At 42.4% G+C, this 18,441-nt stretch overlaps 1 protein-coding gene across 1 annotated transcript; it reads right to left on the reverse strand.

The window, feature by feature from the left end:
• Positions 1-1,792: 1,792 nt before the first annotated feature.
• LOC109448098 (L-threonine 3-dehydrogenase, mitochondrial) lies at positions 1,793-13,566 on the reverse strand. Its single transcript, XM_019733070.2, has 9 exons — positions 13,424-13,566; positions 9,845-10,047; positions 8,246-8,288; positions 7,477-7,547; positions 5,692-5,841; positions 5,421-5,593; positions 4,534-4,624; positions 3,171-3,440; positions 1,793-2,558 (listed from the first exon to the last, which is right to left on the reverse strand). The coding sequence occupies exons 2-9, from the start codon at positions 10,029-10,031 to the stop codon at positions 2,419-2,421; spliced, it is 1,125 nt and encodes a 374-aa protein (XP_019588629.2). The 5' UTR covers positions 10,032-10,047; positions 13,424-13,566; the 3' UTR covers positions 1,793-2,418.
• Between the last annotated feature and the right edge of the window lie 4,875 nt (positions 13,567-18,441).

Below are 18,441 nucleotides of genomic sequence, written 5' to 3' on the forward strand. Positions count from 1 at the left end.
GAAGTGAAAGACATCAGAGCAAAGTCAACATTTGTATCCTTCCTTTTCTAATTTAAAATAAAAAGAGTGTTTTTGTGGTTAAACTCACACTTTCCCCTTCTTCAGATCATTTCTAAATTAACCATAAAAACCCCTTCTCCCAACAGAAAGGAAAGCTTCTTATAGTAAAAGATTGAGTCATCTCCTGGGACTCCAAGGTGTGCACCAGATAGAAAGTGTTTAGATCGAAAGGGCAACTCTAATTTCAGTCTTAATTAGAATGCAAAGATGTCAGTAAGAATCATCCATATAATTCAAAGCGTTCCTTGTTCTTACACGCTTCTTTGAGGTTCTCCTGAAGAGGCCTTTATAGATTTATAAACTCTATAGCCATTCTAGAACAAATCCCCCCAAAGGGCCCCAATTACAAGGTCACCCAAGGAATGTGGTGGAAACGCTGGAAGAGCAGGGTCTAAAGAAAAGGGTCACTCAAGTCAGTTCCTTCTTCCCTTCTCATGGAAGGAAAAAATTAATTTCTGTTCCTTTAAGATAACTGGGAATAAATTAAAAAGAGCTTAAGAACTGTTTTTCAAACTGTAAACAGTAAGAAATAAATGAGTTTCAAAATTCAATTATCTACAAATATTCATAACAATATTATTTATAACTAAAAAGTGCAACCAACCAAACTAAACATTCCTCAACTGATGAACAGACAAAACAAAACGTGGTATGTACACACAATGGAATACTATTTAGTGAGGAAATCAAGTACAGTAAAAGTAAATGAAATACTGATACACGCTATAACATGAACCTTGAAAACATTATGCTAAGCTAAAGAAGCCATTCACAAAAGACTATATATTGTATGATTCCACTGATGTGAAATGTCCAGAATAGGCAAATCCGTAGACACAGAAAGTAAACTGTTGGTTGCCTAGCGTGAGGAGGGCTAGTATGTGGTTCTTTGTGGGATGCTGACATGGCCTAAAATTAGATTATGGTGATGGCTGCACAACTCTGTGAATATACTGAAAAATCTTATTACCATATACAGCTAATTACCATATACTGAATTTTACAGTATATGAAATATATCTCAATAAAGCTGTAAAACAGAAAAGCTCATTACTATCTGTTTGGTTTTAGAAAATAAAACGTAGAAATGTAAGGTTAATTATGCTATGTAAGGGGAAGAATTATATCAACAAAACTTATTAAATAATTCAATTATCTAGAAGTTCTCCAGTTATATGTTAAATATAAATCCAGTTATGCCTCCAGGAAAATTATGTTTCTGCCTAGCTGTTAAAAACTCCAAACACATAACATTGTCATTAAGCACATATAATAAAGGCCTTTTAATCCTTGACAGCTGTTTACCAATATACCCATGATTTATCTGTGCCATTTCACCTTTTAGTGATTCCACATGTAGCACGTCCTGAGGTAGCTGGAAAAACAGTAAATCTGTATATATCTATACAGTAATGGCTTCTGAGGGTTTAGAGTAGCTCCTCTGAAGTCTCAGTCTAAGAGTATATAAAAAAGGCTGTAACAGAAAGCTCTCTTTAGAAAATAGTGTATGGAACTGGTCTACACAAGTGGGCCAGAGCTGCAATAGGACTAGTGGCACTTCGAGATGCCCATCCCCATTTATTGAGACAATGTGAAGGGGTGGAGCCCAGAAACCTGCATATTTAGACAAGCTCCTCTGAGAGACTGACATTGTCAGGTAAGGGAATTATATTCCTGCTAATGACCATAGCTTACTAATGGGAAGGCAATCAAAATAAGAGGTGACATACCCTTTACTAGTTACATCATCTTTTATATTCTTAATTTCCTACAGACATACTTTCTTACAGAAAAATAAATGAGAAATGATCATTTTTGAAAAAGTGTTAAAATCTCTTCAGCATTGTGAACATGGGATTAATAAAGATATCAAACACATTTTATGTTCTGATGGGACAGGAAGGAATACTTTTAAATTAGGAGAGCATCTTTGATAGTCTCTAAAATGTAATCTTTAGTCTCTAGTCAAGAGAATAATAGAGTCTTCGGAGTGATATTTAAATGAAATTTAATTAAACACAACCGTCACATACTTTCACCTTCCCAGAAATGGTCACTTCATTTTAATTAGGGAAATAGAAACTGTTACGACTTCAGTCTTCATTCTGTGATATGTGTTTGGACAAGTTTAGGCAAACAGCAAAACTTTACAAGTCCTACCACCTAACCGACAGCATTGTGAAAATGCCAAAGCCAACTCGATTCTCTATCTGGCAGTTCAATGTGAGCTGCCAAAATTTAGTCCAATGAGGCCTTTGACTCCAATAATCTAGGTTCTCAGGGGTCTTTAACCTTAGGGTCACTACTGTTTTCCTTTGACAGAGGTCCAGGAGGCACAAGCTCTTTCTTTTGACTCCCTCAGTTAGCTTGAGCAACTCTGGTATCGAAACCATGGAAGTTCAACATGGTCGTCACCAACTCTGGAAGATCAAAATCATGTTTCCATCCCCAGTCCTTCCGAGCATTGCTGTCATCAAAGTTCATGGGCCAACTGTCGGCTGGGAAAAGATATAGAAGAAGAGCTTAAGTTTTTCAGGCTCTAGAGCTGCAAAAAGGTCTCCAACAATTTTATTAAAAGGTCTATCATACAAGGTACCACACAAGAAATTCCGTCTTTCAAACGCCCCTTTTGGGCAGACCAGGGCAGCTACTTTGCACACACATAGTCACCCTCTTAGATTGGAAGATTGTATTACTTGTCTACTGTCAGACACTGTGAATTGTCACATACTATTAAAACCGCAAGCAAACTCATAAGGTAGGAATCTTATACTCAAACGGGGCTCAAGGCCACAGAATGGCACAGTCACAGCATTTAAAACCCAGGGCGGTTTGCATCTCATGTCTTCTTGTTTTATGTTTAAACTGTAAAATGCTGACAAGCTGTTGTTTATTTGGAATGAAGCTACTCCATCCCCTTTAGATATCATTTCCCAAAACTGCAGCATCTACAGGCTTTGGCTCAACAATTGCTCCTTCTCCAGAACGTGTCAGGACCCCTGGGAAGGCACCATGCTCTCTTTATCCTCCACAGTTTATGTTCTCAAGGAACTCATAGTGCAAACCGAAGTTTAATTTTGGTTTTGAAGGGTTTGCAATGCTGTACCAACCTATGGCCTGTCGAACAGAATCCACGTTGTAAGTGATCTGGAATTCTGGTACGTGCTTCAGGACCTCCTGGGCCAGTTCCTCGGGGGAGAAGCTCATGGCGTTGACGTTGTAGGTCCTCATGGAGAGGGACTCGGCCGGAGCTTCCATCACTTCCAGGGTGGCCCTAATGCAGTCATCGATGTACATCATCGGGAGCCTCGTGCTGGCTTTCAGGTTGCACTCGAATTTGCCATTCTTTACAGCATCGTGGAAAATCTGGACTGCATAGTCTGAAAGAGAATCTTGTCTTAGAACAAAATCATGAACGAGGCTCGTGCATTAAGGCAGTAGTTCTCAAACATCTTACTCTCAAAACCTCTTTATGCTCTTAAACAAAACAAAACACCGATGACCCCCAAAGAGGTTTTATTAACGTGAATTGCATCAATATTTACTACATCAGAAGTTAACTGAGACTTCATATGTATGATATTTTATGTGAATAATAACATATTTTCCAAACCAAAGAAAATTAAGTGAGAAGAATGGCATGTTTTATGTTTTGAAAATCTCTTTACTATCTGGCTTAATAGGAGATAACTGGAGCGCCCCATCTGCTTCTGTATTCAGTCTGCTGTGCTATCACCATCACATAGCCTCTGAACAACTCCACGGTACACTTGTAAAGGAGAGTGATAAGGCAAATAACATCTCAGTGTTCACATAAAAATAGTTTTGACCTCTTGGACATCTGAACAGGGTCTCAGGGATCCCCAGGGGTTCCCAGTATGTACTTGGAGAAGCACATTAAGGCAAAAGCTTTTTAAAAGTAACCAAAACAGAGCCTCCTTTAAATTCTTTCAGATTTTGTCAAGTATCTTTTATATTGCATCTCAGGACCCCTCATATGGGAAGGATTTCTAATGTAGGAGTTACTGAATACAATGCATGCTTGAGTCCAAACCAACGATACTACCACCACTACTACTAATAACAATGCTTATGTTCCTTTTAACTATGCAATATATAGATTCCATTTCAATAAGGTTCTCTGTATTAAGAAATAAAGCCTGTATTCAAAGAAAGAGGTTATTTCTTATTTGCTGTCTTCCTACACTGTGGTAACACGTTTGCTCTCAAATATTATTTGTTTGATTCCAGCACTGTGGATGGCTGACCTGAGCTGGATTTACAACACTGGCAAGTGTAAGTCAACAGGATACAACAATAGGATACAATGAGCTTCGAGATGCACTTCCTGGAGAGGATGCAGAAACTCAGTCAGCATATGGCTAAAAAGATGACAGATCCATCAGCACGCTTCCCCGTCTTACACACAGAAAGCCTATCTTACACACAAAAGAGATAGGAAACAACACGTACCAGTTGTTCCTCCTCCAGGTTGGGAGTCAGCTGAAATGATGCCGGGATATCTCAAGCATCGGAAATCTAACCCATACCGGTAATAATAATACTACAAAAAAGAGAACACTCGTTTTTAAAAAGAATCTTTCAAATCAGATACAGCAATACAAAGAAATAACAGACTTTTTCTGAAATATTATCCCATGCAGTTATACTACAATTCTCCTAAAGGAAAGGCAGATTCTAGAATTTCTAAGTGTCGCTCATTTTTCTTTAATAATCCTTCAGTTTTTATCTTCAAACAACCATCATTCTGCGGATCCATCAACATGGTAACTAATACATCAGCTTACAGTAGGGGTTTCCAGCCTTTCATTGGAAGGGACTCCCTGCTCATTGTGCTACACAATTCTCCATGAGCAGGTCCCTGCCATGAAGCACTGCAAGGAGTACAGGAGAGGACAGTGGGTGACACGAGAGCAATGACTGTGATATATCAGCTAAAGGATCAGACACCAACAAAAGTCTGCTATAGAGTTACAAAAACAAAGTATAAAAATATAAAATAAAACCAAAAAGACATTTGAAGTTTTCCATAATATAAAGTTTTTAAACTACCACCAATAACTACCAATACTGGGAGCCTGAAAGAATAGTGCAGTACAAATAAAACGGGCAGCAAATGCCATTTGAGGGGCCTCTCGGAGGTGTGACTACTACCATATGGCTGAGGAGTTCTTCTGGAGCTATCGTACCTGCTGCTTGGCAAACAATCAGTGTAGGAGAATTTCTGGGGGCTAGAACCGGGGGAACAGGAAAGTCCCCTCCAAGGAAGAATCAGCAGGTGTTTGAGACAAAAAGAGTAGAAAGGGAAACACTGAGACATCTGGCCAAGTAATGCGTACTTCTCCCATGAGCTCCGCGTGGACCTTGGACACCCCGTAGATTGTCCTTGGTCTCTGGGTGCAGAGATCAGGGGTTGGGTTCCGGGGAGAAGTGGGTCCAAAAGCTCCGATCGTGCTGGGCACAAACAATCGCAAATTGTGTTCTGTGGCAACATCCAGAATATTATGCAATCCTGAAACCAACAGACAGTATCACAATCTGAAAAATCTTTTACCAAAGAACTGGAAAAATTGGGAAACAGATCATTTTGGGCAAGATTCAGAGACTTACCTGTGATATTGACAGCTCTTGCCAAGGATACGTTTGCTTCTCCAACTGCACTGAGCAAAGCACTATAATGAAACAACCAGGTAATGCGATGGTTTACCACTGTCTCTCTAAGATTCTTGTAATCCAGAATGTCGGAATAAATAAATGGACCTGCAAGGAAAATGGTGAAACCATAGAAGTTAAAAAAAGTTTTGGATTTGAAGAGCTAACTGGACCTTTCCCCTCTCTGCTGTTGACTTGTGGATTCCATTAGTACCAACTGGGTAACCGAACCACTTAGACATCATGTAGCATTTTTGTTATGGAAGAATCACCAACTCCAACCACCCCACAGCTAATCATAGCCATTGCTTAAATAGGATTGCGACTTACAGGCACTATTCTAAGGGCTCTCTGTATATTTAGCTCTCACATGGCATTTGAGGCAGATACATTTACTGACGAGGAAATTGAGGCACAGAGTGGTTAAAACTTGCCAGGATCAAATAGAGAGTAGGTGGAAGAAATGTCATAACCAGGCAGCTGGTTCCAGTTGGTACTGTTAATACCAACCCTACATGCAGAGTGATTTCACTCTGCTTAAAAGTTACAAATTTTAAAAGGAATAGAGAAATGGGTTGGGAAAAACCCCCACAAAAAACCATGGTCCAGAACAGGGTGTCCAAACTTTTTTCAACGTTTTTTACCAAGGGCCATATGCGGTAAAATACACAAACAGCCGGACCACTCACTGGAGGTGAAGTACGTATTGCCTCACCGGGTTTATTTAAGTAAACTAAATATATTTTTGGAATTTGCTGCGGGCCAATTAACAATGGATTGCAGACCGCAGTTGGCCCGCGGGCCGCAGTTTTAACACCCCTGGTCCAGAAGAATGACAAACATGATTTCATCATATCTGGTTAGGCGACAGGGGGAGCCGATTTTGTTCAATGCCAATTTCCCCCACTGATAGCAAATTACTGCTCTTCCCCAAAGAGCAAATTACTGTAAGTTGCAACAGGATGACACTGAACCAGGCAGGATTCGAAGACATTATAAAAATGATTCTGAGCTAGTGGAAAACTTGACTACAGGAGTTTGAGATGTGTGTGTGTGTGTGAGAGAGAGAGAGAGAGAGAGAGTGTGTGAGTGTGTGTACAGTAATTTAAGTCCAAGTCCATGTTGAAATATGAGGATTAATTTCTCCAAAAAATTTTTTAAAACTTTTTTTTAAGTGTGTTTTTCTAGGACGCATCAGCTCCAAGTCAGTTAGTTGTTTCAATCGAGTTGTGGAGGGCACAGCTCACAGTGGCCCATGTGGGGATCAAACCGGCAACCTTGTTAAGAGCACTGTGCTCTAACCAACTGAGCCAACCGGCCGCTCCTCTCCAAAATTTTTAAGTTCCTTTTCTTCCTTACAGAACATGATTTTTGCTTGTTTGCTCTCTGAGCCAAGAAGTTAACTAAAAACTCAAAAAGACAGGAATCAAAGTTTTTATTTCAAAGATACTACTCCAAATGACATCCAAAGACATTATTCCAAAATTTTACCTCACGTGTAGAAGAACTCTGATGTTCTTGTAACACATGAATAAGCAGCAGTGTTATTGTAGACATTGTACAGAACTACCGAGAACAAAAATACGACATTTTTTTAAGAGACACAACTGTGCCTCGATAACGTCTCTTTAACTCACAAGCCTGGCAATGAGCTGTTGCCCACACTGATTCCATGAGCTGCCTTTCCAACTGTACTTTGAAAATTAAAGCTAAAAATAAAAGCAAGCCATAATGACGTCTTACCACTACGGAAGATGTGATCAGAGGGTTTCCTTATGTCAGACAAAATCACATTATCCTTCCCAAATCGTTTCCTAAAATCAATACACGTAAGTTAGTATATCTAGGATATAACTCGTCCTATGAAAACAATCTTTCAAACAGGAAGTGTAATTTCCTGTCAGCCTCCAAATCCTTCCTTTTCTTGCCTTTCCTCCCTCTTCTTCCCAAACACACACACCTTCAGTGCGGGCCACACTCAGGCCTCCCTCTGCCTACTCCTGGCCCCATCCTCTATTTCTACTATCACCCCATTTTCACCCCTATGTTTGCCACCAGTAGCCCTAAGTTTTTACCTCTCCCTCCTCATTCTTCTCTCCTCCGTTATCCCACTCTCCATTCATCCCACTCTCCATTCATCCCACTCTCTCCGAATCCCACACCGTTCTTGTCAGTTTCTGTATGCATATCCCTCTGCCCCCAAACATCTGAAAATCAAGTGATTCTTCTGGAGTTCTGTGTCTTACTCTGCCTCAGTTAGAAAACAGGGTGGGTAACTGATCAGTGTAGGGGATGCTGAGTCAAGGACCTGCAATAATGTCTACCTGGGAGGCAAAATGAAATGTATTCTAAACAGTCGTTTAGATAGGAGATCTTAAAAATAGTAAGGGGCAAGAGAGGAGAGAAAAGATCACATGGTTAAATGGTAGCAAAGACATGCTTCCCATACTGAAGAACTTAAATTTTAAATTTTAAATTTCAGATTTTAAATTTTTACTTTTAGGGCTCTTACCTCAGAAAGGTAGCAAGCCCCACTCCCAGCTGGCCAAGACCCCCTAGATGAAGGGAAAAGAAGTAAAACTTTAATCTAAATCTAACCAATGCAATTATTTCCAGAATGTAATCATGAAATAAGACTCTATTTGTTGTCTTAGCTTATTAGGGAAAGCCCCAGGTTGGCCTGATAGAATTGAATTGCCTCCTCCAAGGGAGGACAGAAATGAATGCAAGTAATATTAGTTTCAGAGACAAAGGTGTCACCCACATAGAGTGCCTGAGGAGGAGCAGGGTGCAGAAACAGAAAAATCACAAGAAAACTGGAAAACCTTCTGGCTCCTCGGGCCAGGAATTCACTCCCATCCTTGCCTTCATTATTAGATGGGTTCTGAAGCTTGTCTGCTATAGGTAACAAAATACTCAAACACAAATATAATAGTTTATATCAACCTCTGATGGGATTTTCCAGAACCCCATCCTCCATTAAAACTAGAATGGGATGTGAAAGGAGAGAGAGGGGGACCCAAACCAAGAAATCATCTGAAAAAAAAGGCTGATAACTGAATCGATAAGGAGTCATTAACATAAACAAAATGGCATTTAAAAATGCCACTGATAGAAACAGGAGAGCTAGAGGGTTGGGAACACATTTGGGGTAACAAAATCATAAATTTCATCTGAGAGAAATTACTGAGGCAGGAAGATACAGAAAATAGGATTTCCTGTAAGCACTGGTTAACATGGAACTAAAACTAGGCCCACTGATGCTAACACGGGCTCTGGAAGATGCTTCGTTAGTGGGGGTAGGAGGGAATAAAACAACACACAGACAAGCTGGCTGAATCACAGACGGAAGTGCAGAGGGGAACTGACTACACTGGAAACCCATTCACAGTGGGAGGAGAGCAGGAGGCAGTCAAAGGAACACACACACCATCTGTGACGAGAAGCCAAGAGAAGAAAACCTGGCAAGAAGGAAATAAAAGGGGGAAATTAAATCAGAGGTGGGCTTGAGTAGGCTAGAAGTACATGGGAGTGACAAAGTTTGGAGTGAGGAGGGTATAGAATCAGGTGTTGGGTGGACACCAAGTAAGGAGGATCAGGAAGCAATTCTGGCAAGGATGAGACAGACAACAATATGAAATGGGGGGCGGAGTTCCTCCAGACAGCCCCTAACTTATCTTCTCCAACACACGAATGTGCAATTACTGCTTGGGATGAAGGACACCGAGTTTCGATCGCGGAGTTTGGCCAAGAAAAGATGCTCCTGATTCCAGAATCCATACTCTAGGCCCTGCACACTCCCTCTCCGTGAGACTAGGGATGGGGAATCGAGTTCCAAAGCAGCTTTTGGGCCCCCAGGTTCCTCGGTCCTCCCTCAGACAATGAAAAATAATGGCAGGGAAGAAATCAAGTGCTGGAAACAGTGAGAAAATGAAGATTTGATATTTGCAAGATTCCAGAGGAAGTCACAAGTGGAAAAGGGAGTTTCTGATTAATAAGTGCCAGCTGGTGGCATGTTAGACATTCTAAAAACACATACATAGCCACAAAGAAGCTGCAAAGAACATCATCAGCCACAAAATAATCCATGGAAAAAAGGGGAAAACGCAACCTGTAATTAAGACGCGTGGCTGGTCTGTTTCAGAGAAAGAGGCAGAATGGAAGCTGGCATCGGCTGGAAGCTGCCAAGGGGAGGGGCCTGGGAACAGGCCGGGCAGGGCCGCCTTCCGACAGCGGCAGGCCGTGCTCTGCAGCACGTGGCATACAGTTTGCCGCAGCGTCCTAATGACCACTGGCATTTTCTCTTCAAGTACCCTGTAAGAGAAAAGGAGCCGAGTTCATTACGTGACCTTTTATTCTCCCAAACCCTCAAAACATAAACTCTTTAACCAAAATTAACATAAGAGGGTCAGTTCATGAGCAAAGCCATGTTTTGGGTTCATGAATTGAACTAAAGAGACCACTGAGTGTGCCAGTCAAGAGCCTACCGTGAGTCAGGCCCTGTGGAAAAGGGATAAAACATTGCTCATACAAAGTGCAGACACACAAAAGCTGGACAGAGACTTAGAATTGGAATTGCATAAGGCTGACATCAATGGGGATCTAATGTCACAGTGGAGGTTGCTATAATATAATACCCCAGAAACACCAAGTCCGTGGATCCTAGGGAAGGCTTTAAATTTAAACAACTGTTATCAATCTGTCCACACACCATCAGAGAGCACAAGTAGGTCTCAAGTTAAATAACACAGTGCCCTGTAAATCTCGAGCAAACACTCAGATGTTATCTTGAGAATGAACCAGACTAGAAAAGCAGATGGTTAAGATAAAAAGGCCCCCGGCAATATTTAGTAAGCTGTGACTAATTTCTGTTTTAATGTCATCCCTTTAAAAAGGATTATTTAGAAAAACCATTTTCTCCTTTCCTCCCAGATCATGTATATTTCAGTCTAGCTTCGCCTCATCAGCTTTACCGCTGACGGACTATGAAATCAGCTCTGGCCTCAAGAGGTCAAGATGGTCCAATCACACATGGCTTGAGACAATGCATGCAGGACAATGCATGCAGGGCTTCCCTTTTCCCCATTCTCTCCCCAGCAACCAGGCAAGTGTGTCACAAGAGCAAATCAGAGCCTCACAGCTTGTTCTGATGGTTCAAACAGCAGACGTCCCACCCTCTAACGTGAGGCCCATTCCACACAGTACACAGCCCCACGGCCCTATCTCTGTCAGTGGTAACATTTCCAAAAGAACTGGTAGATGAACCTTCAGAGCAGACTCTGGTGCCCCACCCCCTCAAAAGGGATTACCAGGTCTCAACCATCTTATATTTTGCATCATGAAAGGAGAAAAGGTAAACCACAGTTGAAGACATTTCCAGTTTAAGATATTAATTTAGCCCACTGCCATATTCAACTCGGTGCTTTGAGTAGATAACAGTTAATCCCTCAAGTCCAAATTATAGAAAACAAAAGGAAAATACACTCTTCTGAAAATATATGCTTTACCACTCTTGTATGAGCCATGGTGATTTAGTTCTTTAGGCCACTGAAATAAGGCAGGTAGAGCCCCAGCAGCTCCTGTTGGGTTGGTGGCTTGGCCCCAACAGGTCCCCGGCATCAGATGCAGTCCTACAAACCTCCTCCTGAGGCCCTTCATCCTGACTAACTTTCCCAGAGAAGCAGAAGAGAACCTTTCGCTGGCACATCTCTGGCTTCCTGTTCAGGGTCAGGATTGGAAAAGAGGCATCCAGGGTGGGCCATGTTACAGAAAAGGCCGGAGGTTCTCTTCAAGCGTCTCTCAAAAGACCTTTGGGGAGAAAATCCTTGCAGCCATGTTGACACCCGAGTCCAGGTAAGAACTTTGATTCTCAAAGTCACTTATTTCACCAAGTTCAAGGAGATGGCATGGAAGCCAAGAAGCAGCTAGATTTACCAGAACACTTGAAACTCAAAAGCAATGCTCAATGCCAAAAACAAAATGACAAATGGCCACAGTTGAAAAAGTTATTATTATTTTTTTTTCTTTTAAAGGTTGAGGAGATGGTTTTCATGGAAAAGGCAAACCCTGAAGATATGAAATAGGTACAACTCTATTCATCTTCTCTTTCCCCACAAGGAGAAAGCAGGAAGGAGGCAAAAATTCCTAATTGAACATAAAGCGTTTTAGTTGAACCATGTGGACAATTCATAATTGAATTGGTTCTTCCTATTCCACTGCCGTTAATAGCTAACATTTGATGCTCACTATATCCCAGGGAGAGCTTCCCTACACTATGGGGCTTTAACCACGGCAACCACCACTCCTCCAGAACCCAATGCTTCACCACCAAGCAGCACTGTTGCCCCTCATATGGGATTGTGTTGGTTAACAATGCACTGACATTAAAAACAAACAAAACAAAACCAAACAAAACCCTTCCTACCATCTACAGCATATAGCTTTTCTAAGTCAAGTTTATATCGCGACTGCCAAGTTCCAGTTGATTCTCTTAAGGCAGCAGTTCTCAAGTTTGCTGGTCTCTTAATTGTAATGACCCAAGGGAAAAATCAGGCACCTCATAACTACTGAGGGTTGACAAGCCCCTGCTTTCCTGAACTCTTATTTAACCTTCACAGTAACCCTGAAGCTGGGATCTTTTCTGCATTTCGCAGAATGAACTGAGCTGGCCAAGGTCGGGCAGATACTCATTATCAAGAGGAGGTGGGAGGAAACCAGGTTCCTTGAGTCTCTAACCCACCCCCATTCTTCTTCCTCAAGAAAAGAAATGAGATCAGGTACCCAAGAGAGAAAACAAGAAAACACAGCCCTGGTCGCGCAGGGGGCATCTTCCCTACCACCCTCTGCCCACTCCTGCGGGGCTCCTCGTGCCCTTCCCCCAGAAGGAGAACACCCACCAGCCTGCATTTTCAAAGGACAGGCACCACACTCCCTTGCTGTGTGAGCCTACATACACTACCTTGCCAAACCTTAATTTTCTTCCCCCCTAGAAAGGGGACAATGATTGGACCACCAAACTAGATTGTTCAAAGAATTTAATAAAAATCAATCTATGAAAAGAACTTAGCAAGCTGCTCAAACAATGTAAAGACTCCATCAACGATCTGGTGAAGTCTGGCCTTACTGTGGGGACGGTCAGAAAGACGAAGTGTCGGGGCGGGGGTATCCCAGAGCTCTAAGCCTGAGCTGCAGAGAGAGGTCTGGCTCTGCGGAGCGGACGTGCCTGTCTTCCCAAGCACACCTGCCGGGGAGAGGGCACCCAAGAAGACGCAGGGACGAGCCGCCCACCGGTCTCTGACCTCAGCCTGGCTCCCTGCGGAAAGGGCGTAGGACCCCACTCTCCCCGAGAGACGACTGGATAAACCGGTTTTATGAGTCCAGCCGCTCCTGTCCCTATTCCCTGGCGGGGGGCGCCCTTCCAAAAAGTGGAAGGGGCAGGGTGTCTTGCCCTGCGGACTCCAGCAGAGCACTGGTCCTCCCCTGGCCCCGGCGCTGACCTCCCAGTTCCACAGTGATGGTTGGGGACCCGCGCTCACGCCGGGGAGTACACAGTCTGCGGCGCCGCGTCCGAGTCACACGGATCCGGCTAGCCGGGAATAGGGTGCCCCGCGACGTCGGCCTCTGCTCCCAAAGAGTGCTCAGCCCTGCAGGACAGCCATCGGGGGGAACCTGCGGCCACCTCCACACTGACCTTCCGACGCAGCCACCCAGAGATGCTGCGCTGCGGCGCTGGAGCTGGAGCAGCACGTGGCCCAATGTCGAAGCACCGCCAGCAGAATCCCCATCCAGGCGCAGAAGCGCGGCGCCTTTATCCTCTCGGCGCCCGAACCCGCCCCGCGGCGCGCCAATCCCTTTCTTCGGCCAGGGACGCTCGGGCGTCGGCGCCACTTCACCTGGGGGTGGGGCTTGGGGCGGAGGAGCGCGCCCGTTGAAATGGCAGCGCTCTCCCAGCGGGTCCCCGAGGCTTCCTGGCCGCGCGCACCCTCACACCCGCCTCTGCCTGCGACTCACCCCGTGGAGAATTCAAGGCCTGAGAGGGACGCAGTAGAGTCCCGTGCGCAGCGTCTCCCGCAGCGGCGGTGCCAGCCTGCCCGTCTTCGCGTGGGCACCGTCGGGGTGGGGGCAGCTCTGCAAGGACATCCCCCTAGAAGGGAAACCGGACCCTGTGGAGCCCCAGAGAACCCGCTGGAATTGGCGTTTAGTGGCTCCGCATTGGACATGGGAAGAAAGCGGGACGCAGAAGAGAAAGCTGGAAAGATGGGCTGAGGGAAAAGCCTGGGACTGGAGTGAGGAGATCTGGTACGGAGAGACCTTGAGCAAGTCCCCTCATTTTGGTTTCCCACGTGGGAAACATTGCTATCGAATTAGAGGCCCTCCAAAGCCACTGACCAGCCGAGTTCGTATTCCCTGGGAACTTGTTAGAAATGCACATTTGAACTGGTACCGTTTGTTGCCACGGCCTTGGTTTGTGTAAAGGCACCAGTAGTTTTATCCAGTACTGTATTTGCGTCATCAATGCAAACACAGCACAGGTGTTCCAGAGTACACCATGAAATTCAAAAAGTTATTCTATACTGAATATGTTGCCCTTGCTTGTGTTTGCTGGCAAGCATTCATTCACTAAAAAGATATTCTTTGATGATTGGTTCGGAGCTGATACCAGAAGAATACAAACAAAACGGTAAATCCATCCGTGACTGTACATTCTTCCATCTGTAAAGCAACAATACATTTCTGTTAAGATACTAACTCAGTCTTCATGTCTGCAGCTAAATTTTTAATTTGACAAATTTCTGTATTATTACAAAGTGGCGGCACTATGATTTCTTTCAACGCTTTTTCATCCGAACCAAGCTTTATTGTGTGTTTCTCCGGCCACTGCAATTTGATAACTTATCCTGTTAGATGTTTCAATAGCTTTTTCATTTCTAGTTTGGGAAGCTGTAATGAATAACTTTTGGCTCCTAAAGAGCTCATCATATCTACATTTAAGCCATTCAATTCATTTTTGTTTAGATAACTCTGAATGGTTGGTTTCAGAATAATGTTACTGGCACCATGTCATTAAAAAAAGTTCTGTGACATAAGACACGTACAGTAAAGTTCTAACATCTGTAAAACTGAGGAAAGCATTCATATTTTTATGTCTTTAGATTTGCCCATTTCTCTAGAGTAAATCCCTCCCTTCCACAAGTCAAGGAACTCTGATATGTTATTTCATTTTTTTTCAGCATTTACAGACATGGATGGTGTAGCTTTGAGTAGAAAAATCAAGTGCTCTAACATCCCCCTTTTAAGTCAACAATGTATGCTTAAACATAAAAATTATATAAGTTAACATCCTTTTATTTTAGAATAAAATAGTAAATTTGAGAAAAATTTTATACCATTTAAAAATTCAGTAAAGTTTTCAAATCAAAACTACAAAGTATACTTACTTTTTATTGTTTTTTCCTATAGGCACAAGGAAAACTTAGGAATTTGAAAGTAATGCCTTATTAAAAGAAAATGAGGTCACAGATGACAGCAGATATAAATGAAGGTAGCCAGTAAGTGCACAGTAGAAGGGCTAAGAACAAACTGAGTTCATCTCTGAAAATGTACACATGTATACCCTAAGCCTACTACCCTTACAAGATTCTAGAAACACAAGAATACACAAGCACACCTTTCATAAACCATCAGAGGAAAAGCTCATGACAAGTTTTGTAGCCTCTGGAAAACTCCACTGTACACTTGTAGAGAAAAAAAGAAAAAGGCAAATCGCTTCTTAGTATTATTTTGAAAATAGTTTGACCTCACAGACCCTATGAAAGATCTCAGGGGACCCCAGCGTTCCCCAGATCACACTTTTAGAACAATTGTTCTAAAGTAATACTTGCTTTGCCAAGCTAGTTACTGAATTTATATAGGGAACCCATCAAAGAAGACTCTCAGTCCCTCCTTAACGATCAGATGATAGTCCATAGTCTGTCTCTCCCAAACACCTTGTTAACTTTAACTGCGAAGGGATAAAAAGGAAACAGGTCAATAGACTCTCCTCCAGAAATGATGGAACGCCTCCCCAACCAGGCCTCTGTAGGGTGGTTATTATACAATCTCTCCCATCTCCTAGAATATACCCTTATGTACATGAACCACAGCAGAACTGTGAAATAGTAATGGCACCACCAAGAGGGTGGGGGTGATAGAGATAGACTCACAGCGCAACTGGTTTTGGTAATTGTTTGGATATGGCAGGGGGATGGTAAAGGAATCGAGAAGGATAATACTGAGGTCTCTAATTTGTGCTGATGCAAGCATGAGCTTCCTGGAGAAGCAAGTCAAGTGAGAAGAGAAATAAGTTTGGTTCGGGATGTGTTGGTTTTAGTGGCCAGGAGACAATATGGCTGCCTCTCTCATAAAGCTGTGACCTCTGATGAGCAATTCCTATTAGTGCCTCATGTGTGTCAGTATTCACCAAAAACTGTGTTGAACGGGCAGATAGGAAGGAGAAAACAAGAAATATAAGGGGTTTGTCTATACTACAAAATAGAATGCACCTGTTCTCAGAAAAAATTACTTATTTTCTTAGGGAAAACTTACTTCAATTGTGATTGTTCTGAAATAGATAATTCTGTTTCAGGAATAATAAAAGAAGCTCCAATTTGAAATATTAAAGAACAACAAAATAGGCCTTTTCCCTGAGGGTGCACCATCAGTTTCCCTTAATGTTCTTGCTGCCTTGTGATCTTCCCAAACTTCTATCTCTAATCATTCTTAGCCATGGAGATAGTAAATAAGGGCGTATTAAGTAATGTCTCCAGTACATTAAGCATGAAGCTAAAAGTATTTAGCCCCTGAGGGATGAATGAATAAACAAATGAGAGAGAAGGGACAACTGTTTCTTACAGAACAATTCCAACTAACAAATATGGAAGGGATGAGGAAAATAGATTTCCCCCATAAGAACACCATAGCAAAATTTCTGTAGGCAAAATCCCCAGATAGATGCTAACATTAGTGGGTAAAAGCTTAAAGAAGAAGCAGAATATTTGCATAGTCTCAAGATATCTCTCCCAAAATAGATATTTATTAATATTATAACAAAAGGAAAAATAGTAACTTTATGGTGAAGAAAACTGGCAGTCACCCCTTTAACCAACAGACTAAAGTTAACATCATCAGCAATAAGACATATTGACATGATGTACCCCATGGTTTTCTGCAGTGGGAAGAGCATATCATCTCTGTCATATCTTTCCCAACAATGTATAACCTCAATCTAATCATGAGAAAACATCAGGTAACACAAATAGAAGAACATTCCGCAACATGACTAACCAGTGCTCTTCACAAATCTCAAAATCAGGAAAGACAGGAACTGTCGTACATTAAAGAAGAGAGTGTGTTACGTGCCAAAGTCAGCTTCAGCTCCTGGTGACCCTATGAATGAGCGATGTAGACCCTATGAATCAGCTCCGTAGACTCATGCCTATGAATCTTTTATGGAGTCAACCCATCGCTGTTTGGTCTTCCTTTTTTGTCTAAATGTAATGTGGGATTCTCGACTGGATCCTGGAAAAGAAAAAGAACATTAGTGGAAAAACGGGTGAAACCCAAATAAAGTTTGCAGTTTAGTTTGTAGTATTGTCCCAAAGTTACTTCCTTAGTTTTGAGAATCATACTATGGTTACATCAGATGTTAATATTAGGAGAAGCTGGGTGAGGATATAAAGGAACTCTGTACTGTTTTGCTACTCTGTAGGTCTAAAAGGATCTTAAAAGGGAAAGTTTACAAGTATTTTTAAAGGGAAAAAAAGGCATGCAGTAAAATATGTCACAATAGAAATCTTCCTAACAAAATATAAAAATGTAAACTTTCACTTGGGGAAAAAGACTTTGTAAACATTAATGACCACAAAAGGAGATTCACAATGGGAGGAACTGTATTTGTTTAAATCAGAAATGAGAACAAAAAAATGACCCAAGGAATGAATCAAATCTTTGTTGTAAAATTTAATGAGAAGTAATCAGTTCCAAATAAAAGTCAGTAAAATAAAACTCAAAAGTGTTACCAGAGGTTAGGCCTGATGCCCAGGCTTGGCTCTCACACCAGGGGGCAAACCCAGCAGAGTCCAGGCTAGATTCCCACACCGGTGGGGAACCCAGGCCTCCTGGAGGAAAACTGGGAATCCTAGTTGCTACGTTGCCGGAGGTGGACCCTCCTTAGCGCGATGTCCAGGTTCTTGGCGTCTCGAGCAAAGAATTGAATGAGACACAGAGGTAAAGTGGTGAAAGAGAAGCTTAGTAGAAGATAGTACACTCCAAAGAAATAGGAGCCGCCCGAGCACAAAGAAAAGTGGCTCAAGGACCATTATTAGAAGAGAAAGTACATTATGAAGGTATAGTAGTGGATCTGAGCGAAAGTAGGGCTCAAAAGGCTCAAAGGGTGCTGACTGGTGAGGATTTGGAATTTTTATCCATTTTTTCTCTAGAATGAGCTGTTCCTCTCTGGGCTTGGGATCACTTGATTGACACCTGTGATTGACAGCAGGCTATTATCTTTTTAGAGTACGCATGTTCCTTCCCAGAATTCAGTCTGTTATAATGATATTAATGAACTTCCGGGCATATGTATGATGTTATAATGATGGTATAATGAGGCCCAGGTAAAATAAAGGTCATTGTGGCCTTGACAGCACAGGTGCAAGTGACTGGTCTAATCTA

Source organism: Rhinolophus sinicus, linkage group LG07 (genome assembly GCF_036562045.2).
Source record: "Rhinolophus sinicus isolate RSC01 linkage group LG07, ASM3656204v1, whole genome shotgun sequence".
NCBI lineage: Eukaryota > Metazoa > Chordata > Mammalia > Chiroptera > Rhinolophidae > Rhinolophus > Rhinolophus sinicus.